This window comes from Eretmochelys imbricata, chromosome 3 (assembly GCF_965152235.1).
Source record: "Eretmochelys imbricata isolate rEreImb1 chromosome 3, rEreImb1.hap1, whole genome shotgun sequence".
In the NCBI taxonomy this organism is placed as follows: domain Eukaryota; kingdom Metazoa; phylum Chordata; order Testudines; family Cheloniidae; genus Eretmochelys; species Eretmochelys imbricata.
The window spans coordinates 125,876,169-125,898,866 of record NC_135574.1 but is presented as its reverse complement, the minus strand read 5'-3'; the positions used below and the strand labels follow the sequence as shown (position 1 = coordinate 125,898,866).

General features: G+C 42.3%; 1 protein-coding gene across 3 annotated transcripts in view; it reads left to right on the top strand.

Annotated features, from left to right (window-relative positions):
* The first annotated feature begins 14,678 nt into the window (after nt 1-14,678).
* The window catches only part of SFT2D1 (SFT2 domain containing 1), a 43,259-nt gene continuing 35,239 nt past the window's right edge, over nt 14,679-22,698 (top strand). The window contains exons 1-2 of one of the 3 annotated variants that reach the window (XM_077813322.1): nt 14,744-14,803; nt 15,422-15,536. In XM_077813322.1, coding sequence (XP_077669448.1) covers nt 15,534-15,536 — 3 coding nt within the window. In that variant the 5' untranslated portion in view covers nt 14,744-14,803; nt 15,422-15,533. Of the gene's footprint in view, nt 14,804-15,421; nt 15,537-22,698 lie in introns of all 3 variants that reach the window. The other 2 variants (XM_077813321.1, XM_077813323.1) reach the window with 2 other exon arrangements.

The window sequence follows — 22,698 nt, the reverse complement described above, 5'->3', positions numbered from 1 at the left end:
GTAGCTCACGGAAGCTCATGCTCAAATAAATTGGTTAGTCTCTAAGGTGCCACAAGTACTCCTTTTCTTTTTGTGTATTAGCTATCTGTGTCTTTTCTAGGCTATATAGGGTTTATATAATGGTGTTATTCCAGAATAGCTGTTGCACTTTAAAGTCACACCATAACTGCATCCAATTTAACTTTCAAGTGTAGACAAGGACTGTGAGTAATAAAGCACTTATCACTGTTATAACCACATACACTTCATTGTATTCCCTGCTTCTCCTTTCTAGAATAGGGCAGAGGCCTCCATGGCCTCTCCTGTCCTCTGTAGTGCGTGTTGGCAACTTCAGTTGCTCTCCTCTTTCATGTTTTCAGACAGGAAAGAATGTCCCACCTTTTTCAGTGAGTGTCACTTGACTGCTGCTAAGGAATGTTGCGCCTCTTGAGAATTCCAGTAGGAGGGAATATTAACTCCATTTACAAAACCATAGCCATTTGAGTTGGAAAAGATCTATTGGATCATTTAGTCGAGATGATTGAGAATTCATTTGTCTGTGATGATGCTAAAATAGCTCATAGAACTTGCTATGTCCTTGCAAGATTAAAACATTGGTACTGTGTACACCTGATTTTGGAAGCTTGCCATTTACGGTTTACATGTAGTGAACATTCAGCCAGCACAAGAACAAATCACAGAAACAATCTCACAATAGGATAATTGGAGGGAAAGGGATGCACTTAAAGGGAAAGATTCCTTTAATGAAAATAATAAAGCAGCTCTCTAGAGGACTTTTCTTATAACCTGTCCCATATGACAAGTACTGTATATTCTTTTCATTCTGCTTCTTTTGCTACCATTATGAATAATGAGGTTCTTCCCACTATGAGGCCAACCGGTGAAAATTCCCCTCAGCCTGATCACTGAAAATGCAGCCTTCCAGCTCTTGTGGAGAACACACTATTAGTAAATTACATTTGTTGATGGCACAGTGAAGAGTGCTTTGTTCTCCATACAAAGCACAATGGTGATATCTGGGGCAGGCAGGGTGGGAATGTGGAGGAGAGATAGAAATTGACAGAAAAGAGACCTAAGAGACGTTCCAGAATGAGAGACAGGCACCAGAAAAGGAAAATTAACCACACTTTGGAGGCAGCTGAGATTAGATATAAAATAGATAATAGAAACTGCTGAGCCAGGTCAGAGTAGTGATGCAGCTAGTCCAGTATCCTGTATAATTCCTCCCCTAGGGATGCTGAAATTAATTTTACTATGATCTTCATTACTTAATGGCTTGACTATAGATACTATTTGAATCAATTCCTGCGTGTTTCTTTCAATGAACGTATCTAAAATGTATGTCCTCTTAAACATCTATGTGGCTGCAGTCAGGAAAATGCCAGTGTTGTGTGCTAGTGCGGAGAAAGGAAAAGGAGTAAAAAGGGTGGGTGGTGAAAAGTAGAATATAAACAAAATGCAGAAGAAAGTGAAAAGAGAAAAGTCCAAAGGAACAAGGAAGAAAAGTGACCAAAGAAGAAAAAAATACAGGTGCAGAAAAGAAGATAAAAAACATGAGAACAAAACCCGCATGAGGGTAAGGAGAGAAAGCTTTTCTGCCCTGAAAAGTAACTTTACAAATGGCAGGGTGGGATCCCACCATTGTGTCTGATTTCCATATCAAAGGCACTAAGGGGAAAAAAACACCTTTTTACTAACTGCTAGACGGCAACCTCAGTCTGGGCTCTGGGAGCCAGGCTGGCTTGTTTCCTTTTTGCATACCATCACTAGTAAAAACAAGGAATGAAAAGCCCACTTGCCTTCCCCCCATCTCCCCCAGTAAGTTGAAATATTGCCTAGTGACAGGTTTCAGAGTAGCAGCCGTGTTAGTCTGTATTCGCAAAAAGAAAAGGAGTACTAGTGGCACCTTAGAGACTAACCAATTTATTTGAGCATAAGCTTTCGTGAGCTACAGCTCACTTCATCGGATGCCTAGTGAGTGAGCTGAAGAGCCATATAGGGTCCATCTGAGAGTTCTCTTCTCTGGAGGATACCTTCTGTCTCCCCACTCCTTGGCTGGGTGAGTTAAGGAGTGAATGCTATTGTAAACAGAAAGTTGCACAAATTTGTAAGGGTGGTGGGGAGAACACTGTAAATAAATTGCCCAAGGGGTTTGACATGAAGAGGGTCTCCAAATTGTTTGTGGCTAGAAAAGAGACGGGAGTGGAATGATGTCCTGTCACACTCGGTAAAGTTGTTATTTGTGCCATTTTATACCCTGGGTAGCATACATTACTTTGAGTGGTTCATTAGCATTTAGGGCACGAAGAGACCATTATGATCATGCAGTTTAACGTCCAGCATAACACAGGTCACAGAACCTCACCAAAATTTCTGCATCAACACCATAGCTTCTGGTTGAGCTATAGCATATCTTTTAGAAAGACACCCCGTCTTGATTTAAAGACTCTGGGAGATGGAGAATCCATAAGGTCTTTAGGTTGAAGCTGCTGCTTTCAGTAGACAAATGTTTTTTAAATGTCATTCCATCATCTCTAACAGAACAGTGCCTAAAGAATAGGAAGGAAATCACTAAAAAGATGGGTGGAGATGTCTTTCCTTTATGACCCTAAATAAAAGGTTAATGTATATACAGCAAATTGCAGTTGTGTGCTCAGATAGCTACTGTTGCATCCGATGAAGTGAGCTGTAGCTCACAAAAGCTTATGCTCAAATAAATTGGTTAGTCTCTAAGGTGCCACAGATACTCCTTTTCTAATTGGAACTGTAGACCAGCAAACAAAAAACACCATCTAAGGACTTGGAGTTACATTTGACAAGTTAGCAGCTGAGCTGAGGAGTTTGGGATTTTACCGGCAGCTGACTGCAACAGTTTGTTGGTGAAGAGACAGGGTAGATGAGGTAATATCTTTTATTGTTTGTTGGTGACATCTTCAGTAATGGCCTTAATAAAAAGGTGCTTTTGGTGTCCCTGTACCAGACTCCAGTGAGACTGTCAGTAGGAACAATAGAGGCATTCAAAATGTAAAGAACTGGACCCACACTTCACTGTTCAGTATGCAGCAGCAAACCGCAGAATAAATTGCAACAGTTGATATCAGCAACAGGGAAAGCAAACTGTTCTGCCAGATCCCCTCTTTGCCTCGGCCCTAGGGCATCAATAAGCCTGAGGTTGACCCTGCACAGAGGGCAAGGTTGCAAGATGGTAGGGGAAGGGGAAGTGGATTACAAATTACATTATTATGTGGAGCAAAGCAGGGCATTCCATACAAAAGTGGATTGGGTTGTGTGGGGTTACAGACCCCCAACTTTCCACCAAGCAACAAATGTCTGGGGAGGGGCTGAAATGGTCAGTAGCTGGTTTAGGCTCATTTGTTCTTGGACAAGTCATCTGAGACAGTTTTATTATAAACCAATGACATTCTGTTGTCCGGTAATCCCATACCCAGCACTAGGAGACTAATATAAATTCAGCCCTGGGATTTTCTTGTTTTGGTGGTTTTGTTTTCGTTTGGGAGAGGGGGTGTATTTTCTGACAGAATCCTGCCCTGAGGAGAATTTAAGGCAATTACGAATTGACCACTATCACTAAGCCACTAATCCTTCTCCACTACAGCAGTTATATAAAAGAAGAAGCCACTGATATTAAGAGATGGAACCCTCCCACTCGCTCCTCCCAACACAGTCTCCTCTGAGTCCCCAGAATGCACTGTTTTCTTTGTCTGCCTTTTAGAATGTAAGGGCCTCCGGGCAGGGACTCTCCTCACCTTAGTGTATTGTATAGTGCTGTGCGCACTGTCACCCCTGAGCAAATTAATAACAGAATGATCCTTCCAAAATCCATCCTGATCCTTTTGTTTTTCCTCAAAAAATGTATATTGGATGAACCAAAGCCTCAGATCCAAACTCTGCTGTAGGGTTTACAATCAAGTTCTTGTATTTTGTGGCTCAGATGCATCTCTAGTCACAAGCAGGCTGGGCTGGATACAATCTCGTAACCTATAGATTAAATGATCCATGTCCTGTTACTAATCTCCTGAGCTGTCCACTCTGCAAATTCAGCATATACTCACACCATCTGTTATGGGATAGAAGCCTCATTCCATTACATTTCTAGCCTCTGACACCTCTTTGTGCAATTTTTTCAAGAGTCTTGAGGTTAGCCTTCCAGCCCAGGTACCCAATTCAGTGCACATTTGGTCTGATCCAAAACCCATTAAAGTCAATGAGAATTTTCCACTGACTTCATGGGCTTTGGTTTACAACTCATTTTTCCTGTTATTGTGGTAGATTTCAGACATGATCAATTGCAGTATTATAATGAATATGACAGACAATAACCAACTATCTTTGGGGCCCCAAACTATACTTCTTGAGATATTCTGAAGGAAGGTGGTGCATCTAAAATCCTGTCTTGCATTTGGAGAACCGTGGTGGTAATTATTACCTTGTTTAAACACTACTGTAGCCAGTACAGTTCTGCTTCCAGTGTGAACAGGGACTCAAAGAGGTTTATTTTGATTGAACAAGAAGTAAGTAAGCCCCTGCAAAATCCAGTAGCTGTGTACGGGGAGACTTTGGCAAACCAGTAAAGTGCCTGAAACCACTATGGCTTATTGCTAAAAGCAGCCAAGTCAGCAGGCTGTAAATTGGCCAAGTCAGCAGGCTTAGCTTAACCAAGGCAGGAGGGGAGGGGGTCTTTGGGTGCCACAGAAAGGGCAGCTTGACCCCCTGTCCTTCCTGATAAGAATTGTGTTGAAGTTGCTGATACATGCATTTTAGAAGAGCAGGATGTGTCCCAGGAATGTCTATTGGGGACTCAAGGCTGCAAACTCTGCAAAAACCCACACCTAGTTAATCAATAATCAGACGGAGCCTCTTGCATGACCATTGGAACTGCTTGCTTATCCAGTTTTCTTTAAGGGACATGTCATTCTATTACTAATGTATAAATAAGGGGGGAAAGTTTGAGGTAGTTGGACTCTTTTTGGACTCTCCCTCTGGATACATCTTGCAGTCCCCACCAGCAGACGTAAGATTTGTCCACCGGACATTTGTCCACCGGACATTAGTAGGAGCATTGCCAGCAGATTGAGGGAAGTGATTATTCCCCTCTGTTCGACACTGGTGAGGCCACATCTGGAGTATTGTGTCCAGTTTTGGTCTCCTCACTACAGAAAGGATGTGGACAAATTGGAGAGAGTTCAGAGGAGTGCAACGAAAATGATCAGGGGGCTGGGGCACATGACTTACGAGGAGAGGCTGAGGGAACTGGGGTTATTTAGTCTGCAGAAGAGAAGAGTGAGGGGGGATTTGATAGCAGCCTTCAACCACTTGAAAGGGGGTTCCAAAGAGAATGGAGTTAGGCTGTTCTCAGTGGTGGCAAATGACAGAACAAGGAGCAATGGTCTCAAGTTGCAGTGGGGGAGGTCTAGGTTGGATATTAGGAAATGCTGTTTCACTAGGAGGGTGTTGAAGCACTGGAATGGGTTATCTAGGGAGGTGGTGGAATCTCCATCCTTAGAGGTTTTTAAGGCCTGTCTTGACAAAGCCTTGGCTGGGATGATTTGGTTGGGGTTGGTCCTGCTTTGAGCAGGGGGTTAGACTAGGTGACCTCCTGAGGTCTCTTCCAACTCTTTTCTATGATTCTCTCTGCCCCCTGGCTCCAGGAAGTCTCTGCTTCCCACCACCTGTGCAGCCTCACCTGTCTCCCTGGTGCTGAGCCACCTGGGACTGATGCAGAATCCTGGCCAGTCTCAGCCAGTTGATGTGGGACAGTGTGGGGGGCTTGGCTGGGCCCCTCCAGCCAAGTAGGTCCTGAGGGAAGCTGGCTGGGGCACACCCTGGTCTGGCTGATCGTGCCACTCCCTGGGGGCTACAGTGATTCTCCATCCTGGGACCAACCCTGGCTGCGCTGGCAGCTCAGCCCAGCAGACACAATCGCCTCCCAGCTGGACCGATGAGTGCGGCCAGGAGGCAGGGCGTGGAAGAGAGGGTCTCTGGGTGACCTGGGGTGGTGCTCGCCTGCAAGGGGGTGAGGAAGATGTGTGTGTTGGGGCACATGGGTGTGGGGGTTGTGTGGAGGGCAGTTGTGGTGGGGCTGTGGGCAGGGGGGCACTGGGCAGGTGTGGTGGTGTGCAGGGCGCTGTGCATTTGGGCAGGGTCTGGGAGTCTGGGCATAGCAGGTCTGAGGGGGCTCTGGCCATAGGGAATTGGAGGGGCGGATGTTCTGGTGTTGGGCGGGGGTGACGTCTGGCGTGGCACAGCCCGCCCCGCGAAGGGAAGGGGTATGCTGGCAGCACAGGGCCGGGCGGGCCACTGTGTGTCTGGCAACTGCCAGTTTGTAAATAGTGCCCTCACACTGGGCTGGGCAGAGCGGGGCCGCCCCTGCCATGCCATACCACTGGCTGGCCCCTCGCTCTGGTGGTCGGCCCCCCCGCACCATGCTCCATTGCTCCAATGGGGGCCCACAAATATGTTTGGTGCCAGGCCCACAAAAGGTTAATTGACCCTGGGTCTGCTTAGGAACAGTCTGACCATTTTGTAAAAACTACTGCCACGGGGAAGCATCAGCTGAGAAAGGGGCCTTATCTGAGTGGTATGAGTGAGAATAGAAGCCTCTGGACACAGTGAATGTAGGGTACCATCAAATAAATCTTCAACTGGTTAAAACCTGTGGGGGCACACAACTGACCTTCTAGAAGTAATTCTGGAAAGGTGGAGGAACCATGAGGGGTTAGCGGCATTCACAAGGAAAAGTAACTCTGAACTTAAATCTGCATCCATGTTTATCCCCCTACTTGTTGCAGTTTTTGCACCAGTATGGCACATGGCTTGCATGGATGAGAGAGCTGGATTGGAACTGTACACACCTTTCCTACTCTAATGCAATCACAATGCAGGTGATTCAGCAACCCAGCACTTCAAAGAAAAAAATGTTTGCTGAATCCTCATACATCGACACTGACAGGAGACTCTACCATCAGTGTGATGTGACAGCAGGAAACAAAGAGCAGAGCCAGTACCAAGTGATCAGCCACATCTCTGGACTACGAGCTAGTGCTTCATGGATCACAGGCAAGGAACCACTGGCAGAAGGAGGAGAATGAGGACTACCTCTCAGCCCACTTATTATCTAGTAGTAGGCAAATCTCAAAGTTTGGTTAAGTACCCAAAAGCTCAGAGACTTATCCAAACCTCTGTGATACTAAACCTGAGTCTGATATGCATCCGATGAAGTGAGCTGTAGCTCACGAAAGCTTATGCTCAAATAAATTTGTTAGTCGCTAAGGTGCCACAAGTACTCCTTTTCTTTTTGCGAATACAGATTAACACGGCTGTTACTCTGATACATGAACACACTGTCTCACAAGATTTTTAGTACTTTTAATGCTTTCACTGGGACCAAAAATACATTGTAAGCAGCTATTTCCCCCAACATTTCAGTTGATTCACATCCAGCTCTAGCTGATAATGCAAGTGGGAGGGGGGAAAGCTAACTACATGTATTTGAATTTCAAAGGTTCACATTCAGTTCACTTGAATTTTGGGTGAAGATCTAGGTTGGTCTTGCCTTTTCTGCATCAGTTTGCCTCTCCCGATTAATATCCTGGGTTATTTCCCTGCATATGGGATGAGCTCTTCAGCAGAAGCCTTAGTACAGAGATAGATGGGATGAAGGAAAACCTTGGTTTGTAATCCTACAAACCCTTCACCGTAAAATTGGAAAGCAATCCTGACTGGGGTATTAATAATATACCTCTTAAACAAAAGAAGAATGACTTTTTTCCCGTGGTTTTTTGTGCCGGGGTTAAGAAGAATTTATAGAGACTAAACAAAACACACCTTGTATGCCTGAGTTAACCCAGAGAAAGTAGCAGAACAGGTTTTTGTTCCTTCCTAGCCTTTTGGTCCAACCAGTCAGCCATGGTAGAGAGAAGCTTTTATTCTTCCCTTCTGTTCGGCCTGTCTTAGGGACACAAAAGAGGGTAGAAACCTCATTACAGAGGGTAAAATTTTCAAAAGTACCCAGGTGACGTAGGCTCTCAAGTCTTCTTTTTAGACTGTGACTCGGGCATTTAAGAGCCTGTGTCTCATTGAAAGTCCTTGGGATTTAGGTTTCTAAATGCCAAAGTCATTTTAAAAAAAAAGAAGACTTAGGGTATGTCTACACTACAAAATTACGTTGGCCTAAGTTATGGCCACATACAGCCACCGGAGTAATTAAATTGCTTTTGAATATCCACACTGCACTCCTTGTGTCTGCTGTGTCAGGAGGGCTTGCACCAATTGAACTGTCAGTGTGGAGCATTGTGGGACAGCTTCAGAAAGCCAGTAAGGGGTGATGTAAGCAACATAGTATCTACACTTGCACTGTATTGACCTAACTACATCGACTTAAGCACTATGCCTCTCGCAGAGGTGGAGTTATTAAGTCGGCATAACAGGTGAGTTACATCAATAGGAGCAACATTTTAGTGTAGACATTTACACAGTTAGGTCAACGTAAACTGCCTTGTGTTGACCTAACTCTGTAGTGTAGACCAGGGCTTAGCCTCCTAAATCACTTAAGCATGTTAGAAAAATATCACTACCGTCTTTACACTTGCTCCAGAACTGACAAAGATCTACAATACAGCCAATCTACTGCATAACTGAACGCCATGAACAAAGTGTTTTTTGTTGTTTATCTGAGCTGAATTAGAGATGAGGGAAATACTAACAGCAAAATTCAAAATGCTTGAAATTTGAGCATATGCCCTCTTTTGTTGCAAACTTAGTATTAGTCCAGGTTTTCTAAAGTTTCTATACTAATATAGAACCATTTTTGAGTGAAATTGTTTTCACTGCAAAGACAAGGAAAATCTCATGATTTTTCATGTTTACGCAGCTAAATTAATATTTTTACAAAATGTGAAAATGTATAATGTCAGTGTCAGGAAAACTGGTGAAACTAAATTGTGGATAATTATCCAAAAATATTTCCTTACTATCATGAAGTGGTAATTAGATGACCATAAGTTCTTAGCAATAGCTAGATCTTATAACCTCTTTTTAGGCCAGCCATTAGAGGGCAACAGTCCATATGTAAAACAGTACCTCCCACACTCCTCCCTATTCAAATAGGCCTACATTTTTATTATTCTATTTTCTTGTTTAGAGCAAGAGTATCATGTGTCCAACTCCATAACAACAGGTATATAATCTCAGCATGCTGTCTACCTCTGTGCTTACATGATCACAGTTGGAAAGCCATTTGGGAATCTTATTTGGGACTCCATTTGGGAGTCAAATTTATCCCTAGTGTAATTAGACTGATGTCAATAAGAGTTACACAACATTGAATTTGGTTTTGCCTTTTGAATGGAAGCTGGGTTTCTGTTTGGGCTTTGGTCCTATTTTTATATTTTGCTTTCAGAACACCCTTTGAAAATAAGTTTAATTGGTCAAAACCTATATGAGCAATATTTTAATGTTACCAATTGTTCCAGGTTTAGGGGAGCTGTTTAAGGCTTTGTTGTACATTGGCCAGTACTCTTAAGTTGCACAAGGCAGGGGCACAACCAGAATTTTCCTAGGGAAGGGGCCCAGAGAGAAGACCCCTCTCTAGCAGGGCAGCTGTCCCCGGGGCAAAAAAGATGGTGGGGGGTGGGGCACAGGGCGCGGGGCAGGCCTGGCTTAGCTTGGCATATGGCTCAGAGAGGGCAGATCCAGACTCAGTTCCCCATCTATAAACTGGAGATAATAATACTGCCTTTCTCCCACCTTTTGTCTGTCTTGTCTATTTAGATTGTAAGCTGTTTGGGGCAGACACTGTCTCTTGCTATGTATATATACAGGACTAGCAGAATGGGGGCCTGATCTTTGGTAAGACCTTTAGGCTTGACTGTAATATTAATAATTCTTAAAATAGATTAACCAGCCATCATTAAGAAGAATAATCACATTCATTAGTTTTATGAAAATCGAAACTATTGTAGTTTCACCTCGAATCTTTGCTGTTTGCCATGCAAACAAACTAAAGGTACATCTTGCATGTGAACAATCTTGCATCTAAATTTTGTTATAAAAAACTGTTTTTGGTTTTTGCTGCAGAAATTGGGGAAATTTCACCTCAGGGGCATATGCAGAAACTTCCAGTCAGAAAGAAATGAATGGCAGAGGCAAATGTTGGCCCAAAACTGAATTAATAGATTCTAACTTTTGTATATCTAATATCTATCTGAGGTGTCTGTAATAAGTCTGGCTTTTTGGTACCAAATCTAAGCACTGCGAAAGTGGATAATTAGACTGTTTTATCTTTCTCCACATAAAGCTACTACTATGACTCCAACTCAAAGTCTAATACTGAACCACTGGGCAAGCAGGAAAACAATGAAGTACAGGCTGGGGTTTTCAATGTTTTTTTTCCTTTTAAACTAAAGGGGCCAAATTCATTTCTGATGTAATGTCACTGAATTACATCAAGTTACCTTGGGGCCAAAGGTGGTCCAAAGTTTTTAACAGGCTGCCAATGATACCCCATATTGGACCAGATTATGCTGTGTAACACGCATGGAATTTTAATGCAGTTGTGTGCTTGTCACTAAGAACAGAATTTGGCCATTATCTTATGACAGGCCTTATCACCAGGGGAATTATCCTGTAAATGCTTATTCATATATGTAGTCTTTAATCACCATTGGGCATTACTGGATATACTCATGTGAATAAAGGTTTGCAGGATTTGAGACGCAAATATTTAAACCCAGTCTCAGAAGAGAAAACTGACCATTTGAAAGGCAACAATAAGGAACTATTCAGTTAGATGATTTGTGAGTTCTCCTGCAAATATTGTCTGTACCCAGATCGGTCTTATCATGTGAGTGGCTATAGGAGCTAGCTGTCTATTATAGCTATAACTATATAATGAGTAGCAATGGTCCAGCAGCTTCTCTGCTCTCATTTATGGTTTTATGGGAAGTATGAGTGAGGGTTGGCAAACCTGTGTCTTGTGCTGGAAAAGTTATGATTTGTGGGGGGGCTGTGTTGTGCTGACTGGGTTTTTTTCTTTTTTCTTTTTTTGCAGGGGATGAATGATGGGTCTGTGCTATGTGAGGGCTATGTGTGTTTGGGGTTATCTTGTGAGCTGGTTGTGTTGTGTGGGCGGTTGTGTTGATTTGTGTCTAGGGATGGGCTGTGCTGGAAGATTTGTATTGATTTATACCAGTGGCAGTTAGGCCAAATAATTTACCATCAATACAGTCTTCCTCATACAACCAATGAAACTGATGCATGCAAATTAGCCTCAGAGTAAGGATGGTGCTTAGTTGATTTACCTATGATATCACAATGGTTTAGGACTCTTGAAATGGCATAGATAGATACATGCCTTGCTGTAGCTGTACATCATGCACATTAGACAATATAATCCCAACTATGCATACAAAAGTATGGGGTCTAAATTAGCTGTAACCACTCAATAAAGAGATCTTGGGGTCATCGTGGATAGTTCTCAGAAAATATCTGCTCAATGTGCAGCAGCAGTCATAAAAGCTCACAGAATGTTAGGAACCATTAAGAAAGGATAGAGAATAAGACAGAAAAGAGAATAATGCCACTGTATAAATCCATGGTATGCCAACACCCTGAATACTACATGCAGTTCTGGTCACCCCATCTCAAAAAAGATATATTAGAATTGGAAAAAGAGAAGGGCAACAATGAGTAGGACTATGGCACAGTTTCCATTTGAAGAGAGGTTAAAAAGGCAGACTGTTCATCTTAGAAAAAAGCTAAAAGGGGATATGATAAGAAGTCTATAAATCATGAATGGTGTAGAGAAAGTGACGAAGGAAGTGTTATTTACTCCTTCACATAACACAAGAATCAGGGGTCACCACCATCGTATACAGGGTTTACAGTTTAGTTCAATGGCTCTCAGCACCCCCACTATAAAAATTGTTCTAGCACTCCGAGGGGTCCCCCAAGAAAATGAATAGAGAGCAGGTTTAAAACAAACATAAGGAAGTACTTTTTCACACAACACACAGTCAACTGTGGAACTCATTACCAGGGAAGTTGTGAAGGCCAAAAATATAACTGGGTTCAAAACAGAATTAGATAAATTCCTGGAGAATAGGTCCATCAACGGCTATTAGCCAAGATGGTCAGGGATGCAACCCCTTGCTCTGGGTGTCCCTAAATTTCTGACTGTCAGAAGCTGGGACTGGATGATGGGAAGGATCATTTGAGTAAGTGCCCTGTTCTGTTCATTTGCTCCGAAGTATCTGGCACAAGCCACTGTTCATTGACCAAATACTGGGCTAGATGGACCATTGGTGTGACCCAGCATGGCCATTCTTCTGTTCTTGTAGATCATTTTCATTGAAGATGGATTTAGCTCATGAATGCAATCCTGTATAATGTGATGTGCTTTTGCCTTAATTTGATAGGAAATTGATTGTTGCATTGAATTGTAAGCAATGACAAGATGTATGTATGTAGATTTACTTAATTAATTTACTTAATGTTTAAATATTACTGTAGGAAGTTTAGATTAATTCAGAGTATTTCTCTGCAGATACTTTAATATCAATATAGTAGTATTTTATAGGGAATTATTTATTCACACTTATTATTTATTTACAATTTAACTGAGAGGTTGCACTTAAGAGAATAACCACAGGAGGTGACATGAGCTGTTATTCCATTTATGACATTCTGGGGCATGCCTACATTTTTACAGAAATCCCTCTCTTTAGCAGGGGTCTCCAAACTTTTTGAGTCGCACACCCCCAGGGCCAGCTCTGGGGAAGCAAAAAAAAAAAAAAGAAGAAAAAGAGCTGTCGCCGAACAAGGAGCGGGGACAGCTGAGCTGCCACCGGCGTGCTGCCGAAGACGGAGCGGGGAGAGCTGAGCTGCCGCCGGCGTGCTGCCGAAGACGGAGCGGGGAGAGCCGAGCTGCTGCCAAAGAATCAAAAGTCCAGGAGCGCTGCTGCCACCATGCCGGTGGTGCTCCTTTGGCGGTGCTCCTCCTGCCGCGCACCCCCACGGATGGTCTTGCGCACCCCCTGGGGTGCATGCACCCCACTTTGGAGACCACTGCTCTATAGGACTGATTGGCAGTGGGGACAGAGCAATCTGCACACAACAAAAACACTAACCCAGGAACCTATCCTTGCAACAAAGCCCGTTGCCAACTGTGTCCACGTATCTATTCAGGGGACACCATCATAGGGCCTAATCACATCAGCCACACAATCAGAGGCTCGTTCACCTGCACATCCACCAATGTGATATATGCCGTCATGTGCCAGCAATGCCCCTCTGCCATGTACATTGGTCAAACCGGACAGACTCTACGTAAAAGAATAGATGGACACAAATCAGACGTCAAGAATTATAACATTCGAAAACCAGTCGGAGAACACTTCAATCTCTCTGGTCACTAGATTACAGACCTAAAAGTCGCAATATTACAACAAAAAAACTTCAAAAACAGACTCCGAGAGACTGCTGAATTGGAATTAATTTGCATACTGAACACCATTAAATTAGGCTTGAATAAAGAGTGGGAGTGAATGGGTCATTACGCAAAGTAAAACTATTTCCCCACCTTTATTTTCCCCCCTACTGTTCCTCACACGTTCTTGTCAACTGCTGGAAATGGCCCACCTTGATTATGGGGGGGAGGGATAGCTCAGTGGTTTGAGCATTGGCCTGCTAAACCCAGGGTTGTGAGTTAAATCCCTGAGAGGGCCATTTGGGATCTGGGGCAAAAATTGGGGATTGGTCCTGCTTTGAGCAGGGAGTTGGACTAGATGACCTCCTGAGGTCCCTTCCAACCCTGATAGTCTATGATCACTACAAAAGGTTTTTTTTCTCTCCTGCTGGTAATAGCTCACCTTACTGATCACTCAGTTTGTATGGTAACACCCATTATTTCATGTTCTCTGTATATATAAAATCCCGCTCCTGTATTTCCCACTGAAAGCATCCGATGAAGTGAGCTGTCGCTGACGAAAGCTCATGCTCAAATAAATGTGTTAGTCTCTAAGGTGCCACAAGTCCTCCTGTTCTTTTTGCGAATACAGACTAACACGGCTGCTACTCTGAAACCTGTTAGTAAGAAATGACACAAACTAACACGCTGGCAGAGCGCCTGGCATTGCAAGGCTGCCCAAGAGCTGTGGATGCCCAAGGAGCACCGGCTGCTGCGGGCTCTGCCCACGGCCGCCCCCGCCCCGGCGCTGCTGAGGACCGTAGGCTGGCCGGGCGTAGGACCAAGAGGGCGGGAGGGGAGGTCGAGCCGAGCTACCGTGGTGGGGGCAGGGATGAGAAAAGGGGCGGAGCCGAGGCCGGCAGGGGGCGTGGGCACTAAACAGGCGGAGGGAGAGGGACCAGGAGAGCGGGTTGCGTAGGCGAAGGGGGCGTGGCGATGAGGGAAAGGGGCGGTGCGCGGGGAGAGGGCGGGGCTAGGCTCAGGGCGGGGCGCAGTTGGGGACGAGGGCGGGACTAAAGGGCGACGTCAGGAACGGGGGTGGGGGCCTTTCGCCTGAAGAGGGTGGTGCTCGGCTCGGTTCCCGGCCGGACTCTAACGGTCGGATTAAAGTCCCGGCTGCGGCGCGTCTGTTTCCGTTTGTGGTCTCGTGATTTCCGGTGGGGCTCTAGCAGGGCGGGTCAGTGGTGCGCGGGGCTCGAGGGGGGAGGGGACAGCGCGGGGTGGGCGGGACGAGGGGCCTGGAGCGGCGGCCGCGAGATGGAGAAGCTGCGCCGGGTGCTGAGCGGGCACGAGGACGAGGAGCAGGGGCTGACGGCGCAGGTACCTCGCAGGGCTTCCCGCCGGGTGCCTGAGCGCTGCCCCGGGGCCGGAAGGGGCTTGTGGCCCCGGGCGATCATTGGTTTCTCCGATGTAGCGGTGACACCTGTTGGTATTGATGTCCCTTGTTTCGACTGTTGGGCGGGCGGCGGCGGTTAGGAATCAGCCCCCTCCCGGTGCCTTCTCTGGTGAGCGGCCTGTGGAACTCCCTGCCCCAGGACAGCGCCCAGAAGCCGGGCGGGCTGGCTGGCTAATGGGTCACCAGCTCCTGTGACACGGGAGCTGACCTGACCTGACTATCGGACAGGGCTCATCCCGGCCGGTATCCCATGGCTCAGAACCGGAGCAAGAAACCCCACAGCCAATATGGGAGCCTGCCCAATGGGATTAAAAAACCAGTGGGAGAACACTTCAGTCTCTCTGGTCACTTGATTACAGACCTAAAAGTTGTGATTCTTCAACAAAAAACTTCAAAAACAGACTCCAATGAGAGACTGCTGAATTGGAATTAATTTGCATACTGGGCACCATTACATTAGGCTTGAATAAAGACTGGGAATGGATGTGTCATTATACAAAGTAAAACTATTTCCCCATGTTTATTCTCCTTCCTCCTCCCAGTCACAGATTCTTGTCAACTGCTGGAAATGGCCCACCTTGATTATGACTACAAAAGGTTTTGGGAGTTTTTTTCTCTCCTGCTAATAGCTCACCTTACCTGATCACTCTTGTTATGGTGTGTATGGTAACACCCATTGTTTCATGTTCTCTGTGTATATAAAATCTCCCCACTGTATTTTCCACTGAATGCATCCGATGAAGTGAGCTGTAGCTCACGAAAGCTTATGCTCAAATAAATGTGTTAATCTTTAAGGTGCCACAAGTCCTCCTTTTCTTTTTGTGGATACAGACTAACACGGTTGCTGCTCTGAAACCTGTCACTTTTATTAGTTTGTATCCTGAAGCATGAGGGTTTAGCATCCTCTAAGGGCTAGTCTGGAAAGGGAAACAGACCGGGCTTGCTGTTTTGGAATAGGTCCCTGGGTGTATCCTTCTCTGGAGTAACAATCATTTTATTTTGAACTAATTAGTGTAAGCCCCACAATAGCTGTTCCAGGCGATTTCCTTATGTGGACAAGTCCTTGGGTTTTTAATCCTACTGAAAAAACTTTTGGATTTTCTGGTTACCCGTATAAATGTCTAATTCTTGTTTGACTTCTGCAAAGCTGTGAAACTTTAACAATATGTTAGGTAAATCAAGATATGTTTATTCATTTTAAACTTGCTGTCTTTCAAGCTGAATGTGTGTGTGTGTGTGTTTCCTTCATTGTACAGCAAAGTGAGGGTAAAGAGGAGCACCCAATTTATGTTCTCTGTAACATTCGTTACATTATGCATGTCTCTTATTTTTTCTCTTACTCATTTTCTTTCTAAACTAGTCTCATTCTTTTAATTCTCTTTGTACAACAATCTCCCTTTAAATAATTGTCATAGTCAATCTGAATCCCTCTTGTTTTTGCTGTTTCTCTGCTGGGTGTGTTACCTGAGCTACAGCACGTTATTTGAGTTGAAGGCATTCCACAAATTTATATTTTTGTAATTCTAACTTCAGTATTTTGTGTGCTGTTTATTTTGTCAATTGTCCCAGCATACTGAGCAGAGGTTTTCATGGTACTGGTCACAATGATGCCCTGGTTTCTTTCCTGTTAATCTAGTAGTCAGCTAATTTAGAACTCAGCAATGTGTATGAGTAGTTGAGATTATTCCTATCAATCAACATTCAGTTCTGTCTAACACAATGTAATGCAATCTGTTATTCTATTGCCCATTCACCTATCTTTGTTAGATCACTCTGAAGTTTCTCACATAGGGTTAAAAAAAAATTATATCCCTTATGATTCTGTGTTGAAACCAAGCACAAATTTCTGGGGGCTAGTCAGAAACTTGTCGTGGGGAGAGATTATTCTGTAATTGTCCACTATAGGGTTGTGCCTTCCTGGGAAGCATTTGGTATTTGCCACTGTCTGAGGTGGGATACTGGACTGCATGAACCATTGGTGTGATATGGTGTTTTTGTTTGCTTTTTAAAAACAAAAACCTTAAATTCAGGGGGGGAGAAAGCATATCCACCTGAGACTGTAAGTATAGGAGACTTCCTAAGTCTGCCATCCTGTGGCAACTTTTATGTGGGTTGGAAATATTTGAATAGATACTCGCATAATTCTGCCCTACTGGACAATGTAGCATTCATTATGGGGGGTGATCATAAGATGAGTGTCTGAGCATTTAATTAATTACATCATAATTGATGACGTATCTCTCCACAGAGACAATCCGGGAGCTAGAAATGCATCACTTCTAAATATCTGACACTAAACTACAGTATAAGTGACTTGACTGTATTTTATTAGTGTAGTTTATAATATCACTTTCTTACATTTGTAATAAAGCTTTAAACCTGCCTTGCAAAATTCTACTTGCCCAGTTTCCTGAGATAAATAATATTTTGGGGGGGGGGGAGGGGGGAGATTTAAATGTAACATGGTAGAAGTAGGTAAGGAGGTTCTGTACCTGGACTAGTAGGATTTCTTGATTCTCTTAGGGCTTGTCTACACTAGCACTTTACAGCGCTGCAACTTTCTGCTTCGAGGTGTGAAAAAAACACCCCCCCCCCCCCCCCGAGAGCAGCAAGTTTCAGTGCTATAAAGCACCAGTATAGACAGTGCACTAGTGCTGGTAGCTCCGCCCCCAGTGCTGGTAGCTCCACCCCTCGTGGAGGTGGTTTAATGTTGCCAGTGTAGACGAGCCCTCAATCCCCTAGTGCCACCCCTCCCACACACCTGCATCTGGCTGGTACAGCCATCAGCGAGTATATATTGGAATGTCTTATCTGAAAAGATGCTGTTTATGTCTACACTTTGAAATTGCATTCCTGCCAATTATATCAAGACAGGAGCATGGATGTTTTGGCCATGGATGGTTATATGGTGCTCGTACTTGGAATATTGCACCCTGTAGTGTATGTGCATTTGAATGTGTTGCCATACCAAACCTTAGGTCTTGTTGGCACTGGCTTTTTTCTTAATTTCTGTTACACTACCACTGGTTCAGCTCTACTGGTGGGAGCATTAGCATAGATAGGTTGCAGACACTTTTATCACCCTATTTTCTAGGCCAATTGAGCAGGTTAGGTGAGCTGGTGTAAACAGTGGTGATCTGTTACCACCACCAGCGGTTTGCACCAATGTGGCCTCCTTTGAGAACTGGGATTCTTTTAAGCAGGCCCGCAGTGAACTATTGCTAGTGTAGATACTGTTCACTTTTTGCTTCAGAAAGCAGACATCTGCAAAGTTATTCTCATCTTGGCATCATGCTGTATACTTTGTCCATGCTACACTTTAACCAGCTGAAGCTAAATTCTGTTCAGACATAACTTTGGTGACTCCTGTATCAGGTATTGAATAGCTTTTAAAGTTGTAGTATGGATTCACATGATGTTAAAAAAACATAAGTTGTTGCATCCCTTGATAATATAGAAAGGGCCTTAGACTCACAGGCATATTTAGAAAGCCTTTCTTTAAAAACAATAAAATAAGATGTGTTTTTTCTAGGCGATACAGTCTGTGTAGTAGATTCAAATCTATTCTCATGTTCTAGGCTATGCCTTCTCTCAGAACATTGGAGGCCAATGTGGAAGTAAAAATCTAACCAGTAAAGCAAAAACACTAAACATTCAGATTTTTGGGTTCCATTTACCAAAGTGTTAAGCATCACAACAACTGACATTGACTATGCTTAAAAAGTTTCCCTCTTTTATATCTCACTACAAAAAGGCATTAAATGATAGCATGCCTAATATTTTTCTCCCATATCCCTATATTTCAAACAGTAAGAGACATGCATTAATGTAAATGAAATGTGTTGTACTAGATAAGCTTTTTGAGGTAGCATACGACTGACAAATATTTAGCTGAAAACATCTGGTCTCTCTTAAGGATAGCTGGTATTTATGCAATAGATATCATATGGCTTGTTAATTTTATGTATGTCTCATTTGTCCTATTCGCCCTACTTGCCAAATTGAGAGTTATTTCCAATTGAATAATAAATCTGATGTTTTATGGTAACTGTCTGCAAAAACTAAACAGATGAAATTGAGAGAATTCTCTTTATCAAACAAAAAATCAACCTAGGCTTTCTAAACTCTTGAAATACTAAATTACACTGTCTTGCTGCAATATTTTAGAGGTACCTGGGATGCATTTATTTAGTACTAACTGCTTGATTTTCAAAATAAAATGAAGAATGTGTAGACAAATAAATTGCAAGTCAGTGCTATCCTAAATGCAGCAGTATGTCAGTACACCATGCAGAATACTTATATCAAAACGAAAGTAAAACTAACACAAAGTATTGGGGGAGGGTAGAGGGGGAAGAGAGAATAAGTTGAAATAGTTCTTTATATTTGTCTTTATCAAGAGAGGAAACTGAATATATAGGGAGGCTTTTAAAAAATTCTGGAGTGTATTTAAAAGTTTATTCGTATGATCTTTAAGCAATATTTTATGGTTTATCCAGTTTTATGATCAAGCTACCATTAACTACCAGTAACAAAAACTCCATGAGTTTCCAGTACCCTTTGCTTTTTCCTTATTGAATATAGTATTTGGCGTCCTTTATTCTGCATTTTAATACTTTTTTTAATGGTGAAAAGTAAATGAGACTTCTAAAAATTTTCATTCTTACTCTAATATGGTGTTAAAACCACAGGTGAGGAAACTTATTGAAGAAAGATTAGCATGCTTCTTTATCAGACTTACAACAATGTTACCTGTGACTGTAACAGTGGTGTAAAAAATCCATTTTAAGAGTGAGAAAGGAATATAAAATGCTCTGTGTATGCTACATGGCTGAGTTAATGTTGCAGCAGAGACCTTACACTTTGAATTTCATGACTCTCTAATGTGTACATTTGATAATAAAGTTGCATTCTCTCTTTAAGGTAGAGAAGTTTTGGGGCTACTGGATTCTGGCTCCTTTTCTGACAGTGTGTTTACTGTGTTTTCAAAAACAGCTGGAATGCCTTTCTTCAGGTTTCCAAAATTAAATCAATCAGCTGTGTGCTGAAACTTACAATTTGGGCTAAAGCTTCCCAAACATAGCTGCAAACTGTCAGCTTTCACCGAAAACATGATTTACTGAATGGAAATACTGAAATAATGGCAGATGTTTCTACCAAATCTTATGAAAAATCCTTTTAAAGCTAGATCTTGCAGAGTGCTGAGCACTTTCTGGGAGCTGAGGTTGCTCAATGTTTTGCAGGAATTGGGACTTTTGTGTGTATATTTTTATCTTTCATATTCAGAAATGAAGTGAGCTGTAGCTCACGAAAGCTTATGCTCAAATAAATTTATTGGTCTCTAAGGTGCCACAAGTACTCCTTTTCTTTTTGCGAATACAGACTAACAGGGCTGCTACTCTGAAACCAGAAAATATTTAGTGATTTTTAGCTAACTACCAGTATTTTCCTTTAAATGTTCTTTCTAGAGCCACCAGAAAATGTATATACCCATTCAGATATCTCATGTAGTTCCTTTACTCTGTTACTAACCTCTGTGTATCCATTAATTTTGGAACCTGTTTGAAATACATTTAATTTGGACTTAAATTTACTTCGCCCTTCTGAGAGGTGGGGTGAAAAATAAGTAGATGGGACATTGCCACAAAAATGTCTGGAGACGTGGTTCAGGGCACTGAGAGGACACACCCTTTAAAAAAATAACTTAAATTTTTTTGCCATGTTTACAATAGCCTGATCTTGTCTTAATGTTTTTAATTAGTGCAGAAACTAGCATGGTTATTCTTGTTTTTAATTTACATAGTGACTTCTGTAATGACTTGTTTTGGTTGTTGATATTAACAAGGATGTTAGCAGAGCTCTAGGAATAGTTCAGCTGCTTCTGCTGACCTGGTAGCGGGGTATGCAACACTTACTGGTTCTGCACAATTAAACAAATCCTCAAACAATGCCTATTTTCGTATGAACTCTTAAATTGTAACTATCCATTTAGAACTGGAAGATTTTTCTCAAATATAAACTCCATATTCTGAAGGCTGAAACATTGAGAATCCCTTCCTAGTCTTTTTTTTTTAAAAAAAGTCCCTCCACTGCTGAGATTCCCAGCCCTAAAACATCAGACCAGTTTTGTCAAGGAAATAAATAAATACAGGTTTAGAGGATACTAACTTCTCTTTTCATGAAAGACACAGCACAGTCAGTAAAATTTTAAATTAAAACTTCCTCTTAAACTAAACTTAAACTTCCTGAAGAAAATGGGAACTATGTAGTTAAAACTAAGGTGACAAAAGAAGTCATGAAATTAATCCAATCTTTGAAGAATTGAGTTAGGGGAACAATGTAACTAATTTTAAATAACTAATTTTATTGCTAAGTATAAATATTCAATTTCATCTAGTGTGAAATGCATAAGATATCTCAATGTCACAAATACGTATAGTGTCTTAAATAAGGTTTTTGCTTTTTGTACTGGAATTAAACAGGTCAGGTTTAAATAACTGCCAAACAACTCGCTTTGCTGAATAATCCCTACTCTAAAGAGGGAAAATGGTTCAAAAAGGAATAATCTGCTCACTTCCTGGCTGACTCAATTTAGTAAAGGTAGATGTGGTACTTTACCTTTCCCAGCACCTCCCAATGTACATACCATCTGGGATATTTATTACTGACATACGTAGACGTTTATTAAAGTTAGTTTGTTCTAATGAACTTCTCAGATCAGGATGTGGCTTCCTGGCAACAGGTAGGCTGATGATCCGTATCCTGTAATATTAATCATGTTGCCTGAATGTTTTGATTACCTGAAGCTGTAAAAAGTACATTACCTAGTGGGGATTGGGATGTTCCAAGAGGCCACTTTATTTGGGCAGTTCTTGATCAGAGCAGTGTTGTGTACTAAATGTAACATGTAATGAAGAAAGTACATGCATTTGGTTGGGACAGCATGTTCCATCAAAGACTTAACTAAGTTATCATTAAAAGTGATTAAGTGGAAGAGTTTTTTTTTTTTTAAAAAAACCCACTATTTAAATATTACAACCCCGAATTTGCTCACATTACCCTATGTGTTTTGCCTTGATGACTCTTTTAAAAACCGATTACATACATTTATACTTAGTGTAGAATCTTTTAAATTTTTTAAGGCATCTACATAATGCTGAAGTGCAAAAGAAACTGTTCTAACTGTAGGGCTGCTAAGTCTCCTGCACAATAAATTGTGGGGATTGCAAATAGGAGGAGAATAGTACTTCTGTGTGGTTCTGGTCACCACAGTCTAGGAAGGCTTTTATTACGGATGTTGTTAAATGCTAAATGGCATTTAAATATTAAGGCTCTTCAGAAACATTCCCTCTTTTGGATCCATATGCTTTTATTTTTTCCTTCCCTTTTCATTCAGGGTTACTTATGGCTGTGAACAGTGTAGTTGTAGTCCTGTTGGTCCCAGAATGTTCGGGAGACAAGGGTGAGTAAGGTAATAGCTTTTATTGGACCAACTTCTGTTGGTGAGAGGGACAATCTTTTGACCCACAAAGCTTGTCTCTCTGTCCAGCAGAAGTTGGTCCAATAAAAGCTATTACCTCCCCACCTTGTCTGTCTTATGGCTGTGAAAGCAGTTTAATTAAAAGCCCTTTTTTTTTTTTTCACTGAGTTTTTGAAAAATATTCTTTGGGCTGACATTTTTCATGCTTGCTCTGAACACTTATATTTTTTTTTAAAGCTTTGAAGGAATCTGTTTAACACTAACCCATATACCACTAATCAGATGTTTACAAGAGTTTTCTTTGCATTTGTATAGAGTTAATCTAAAAAGTCTTTTTTT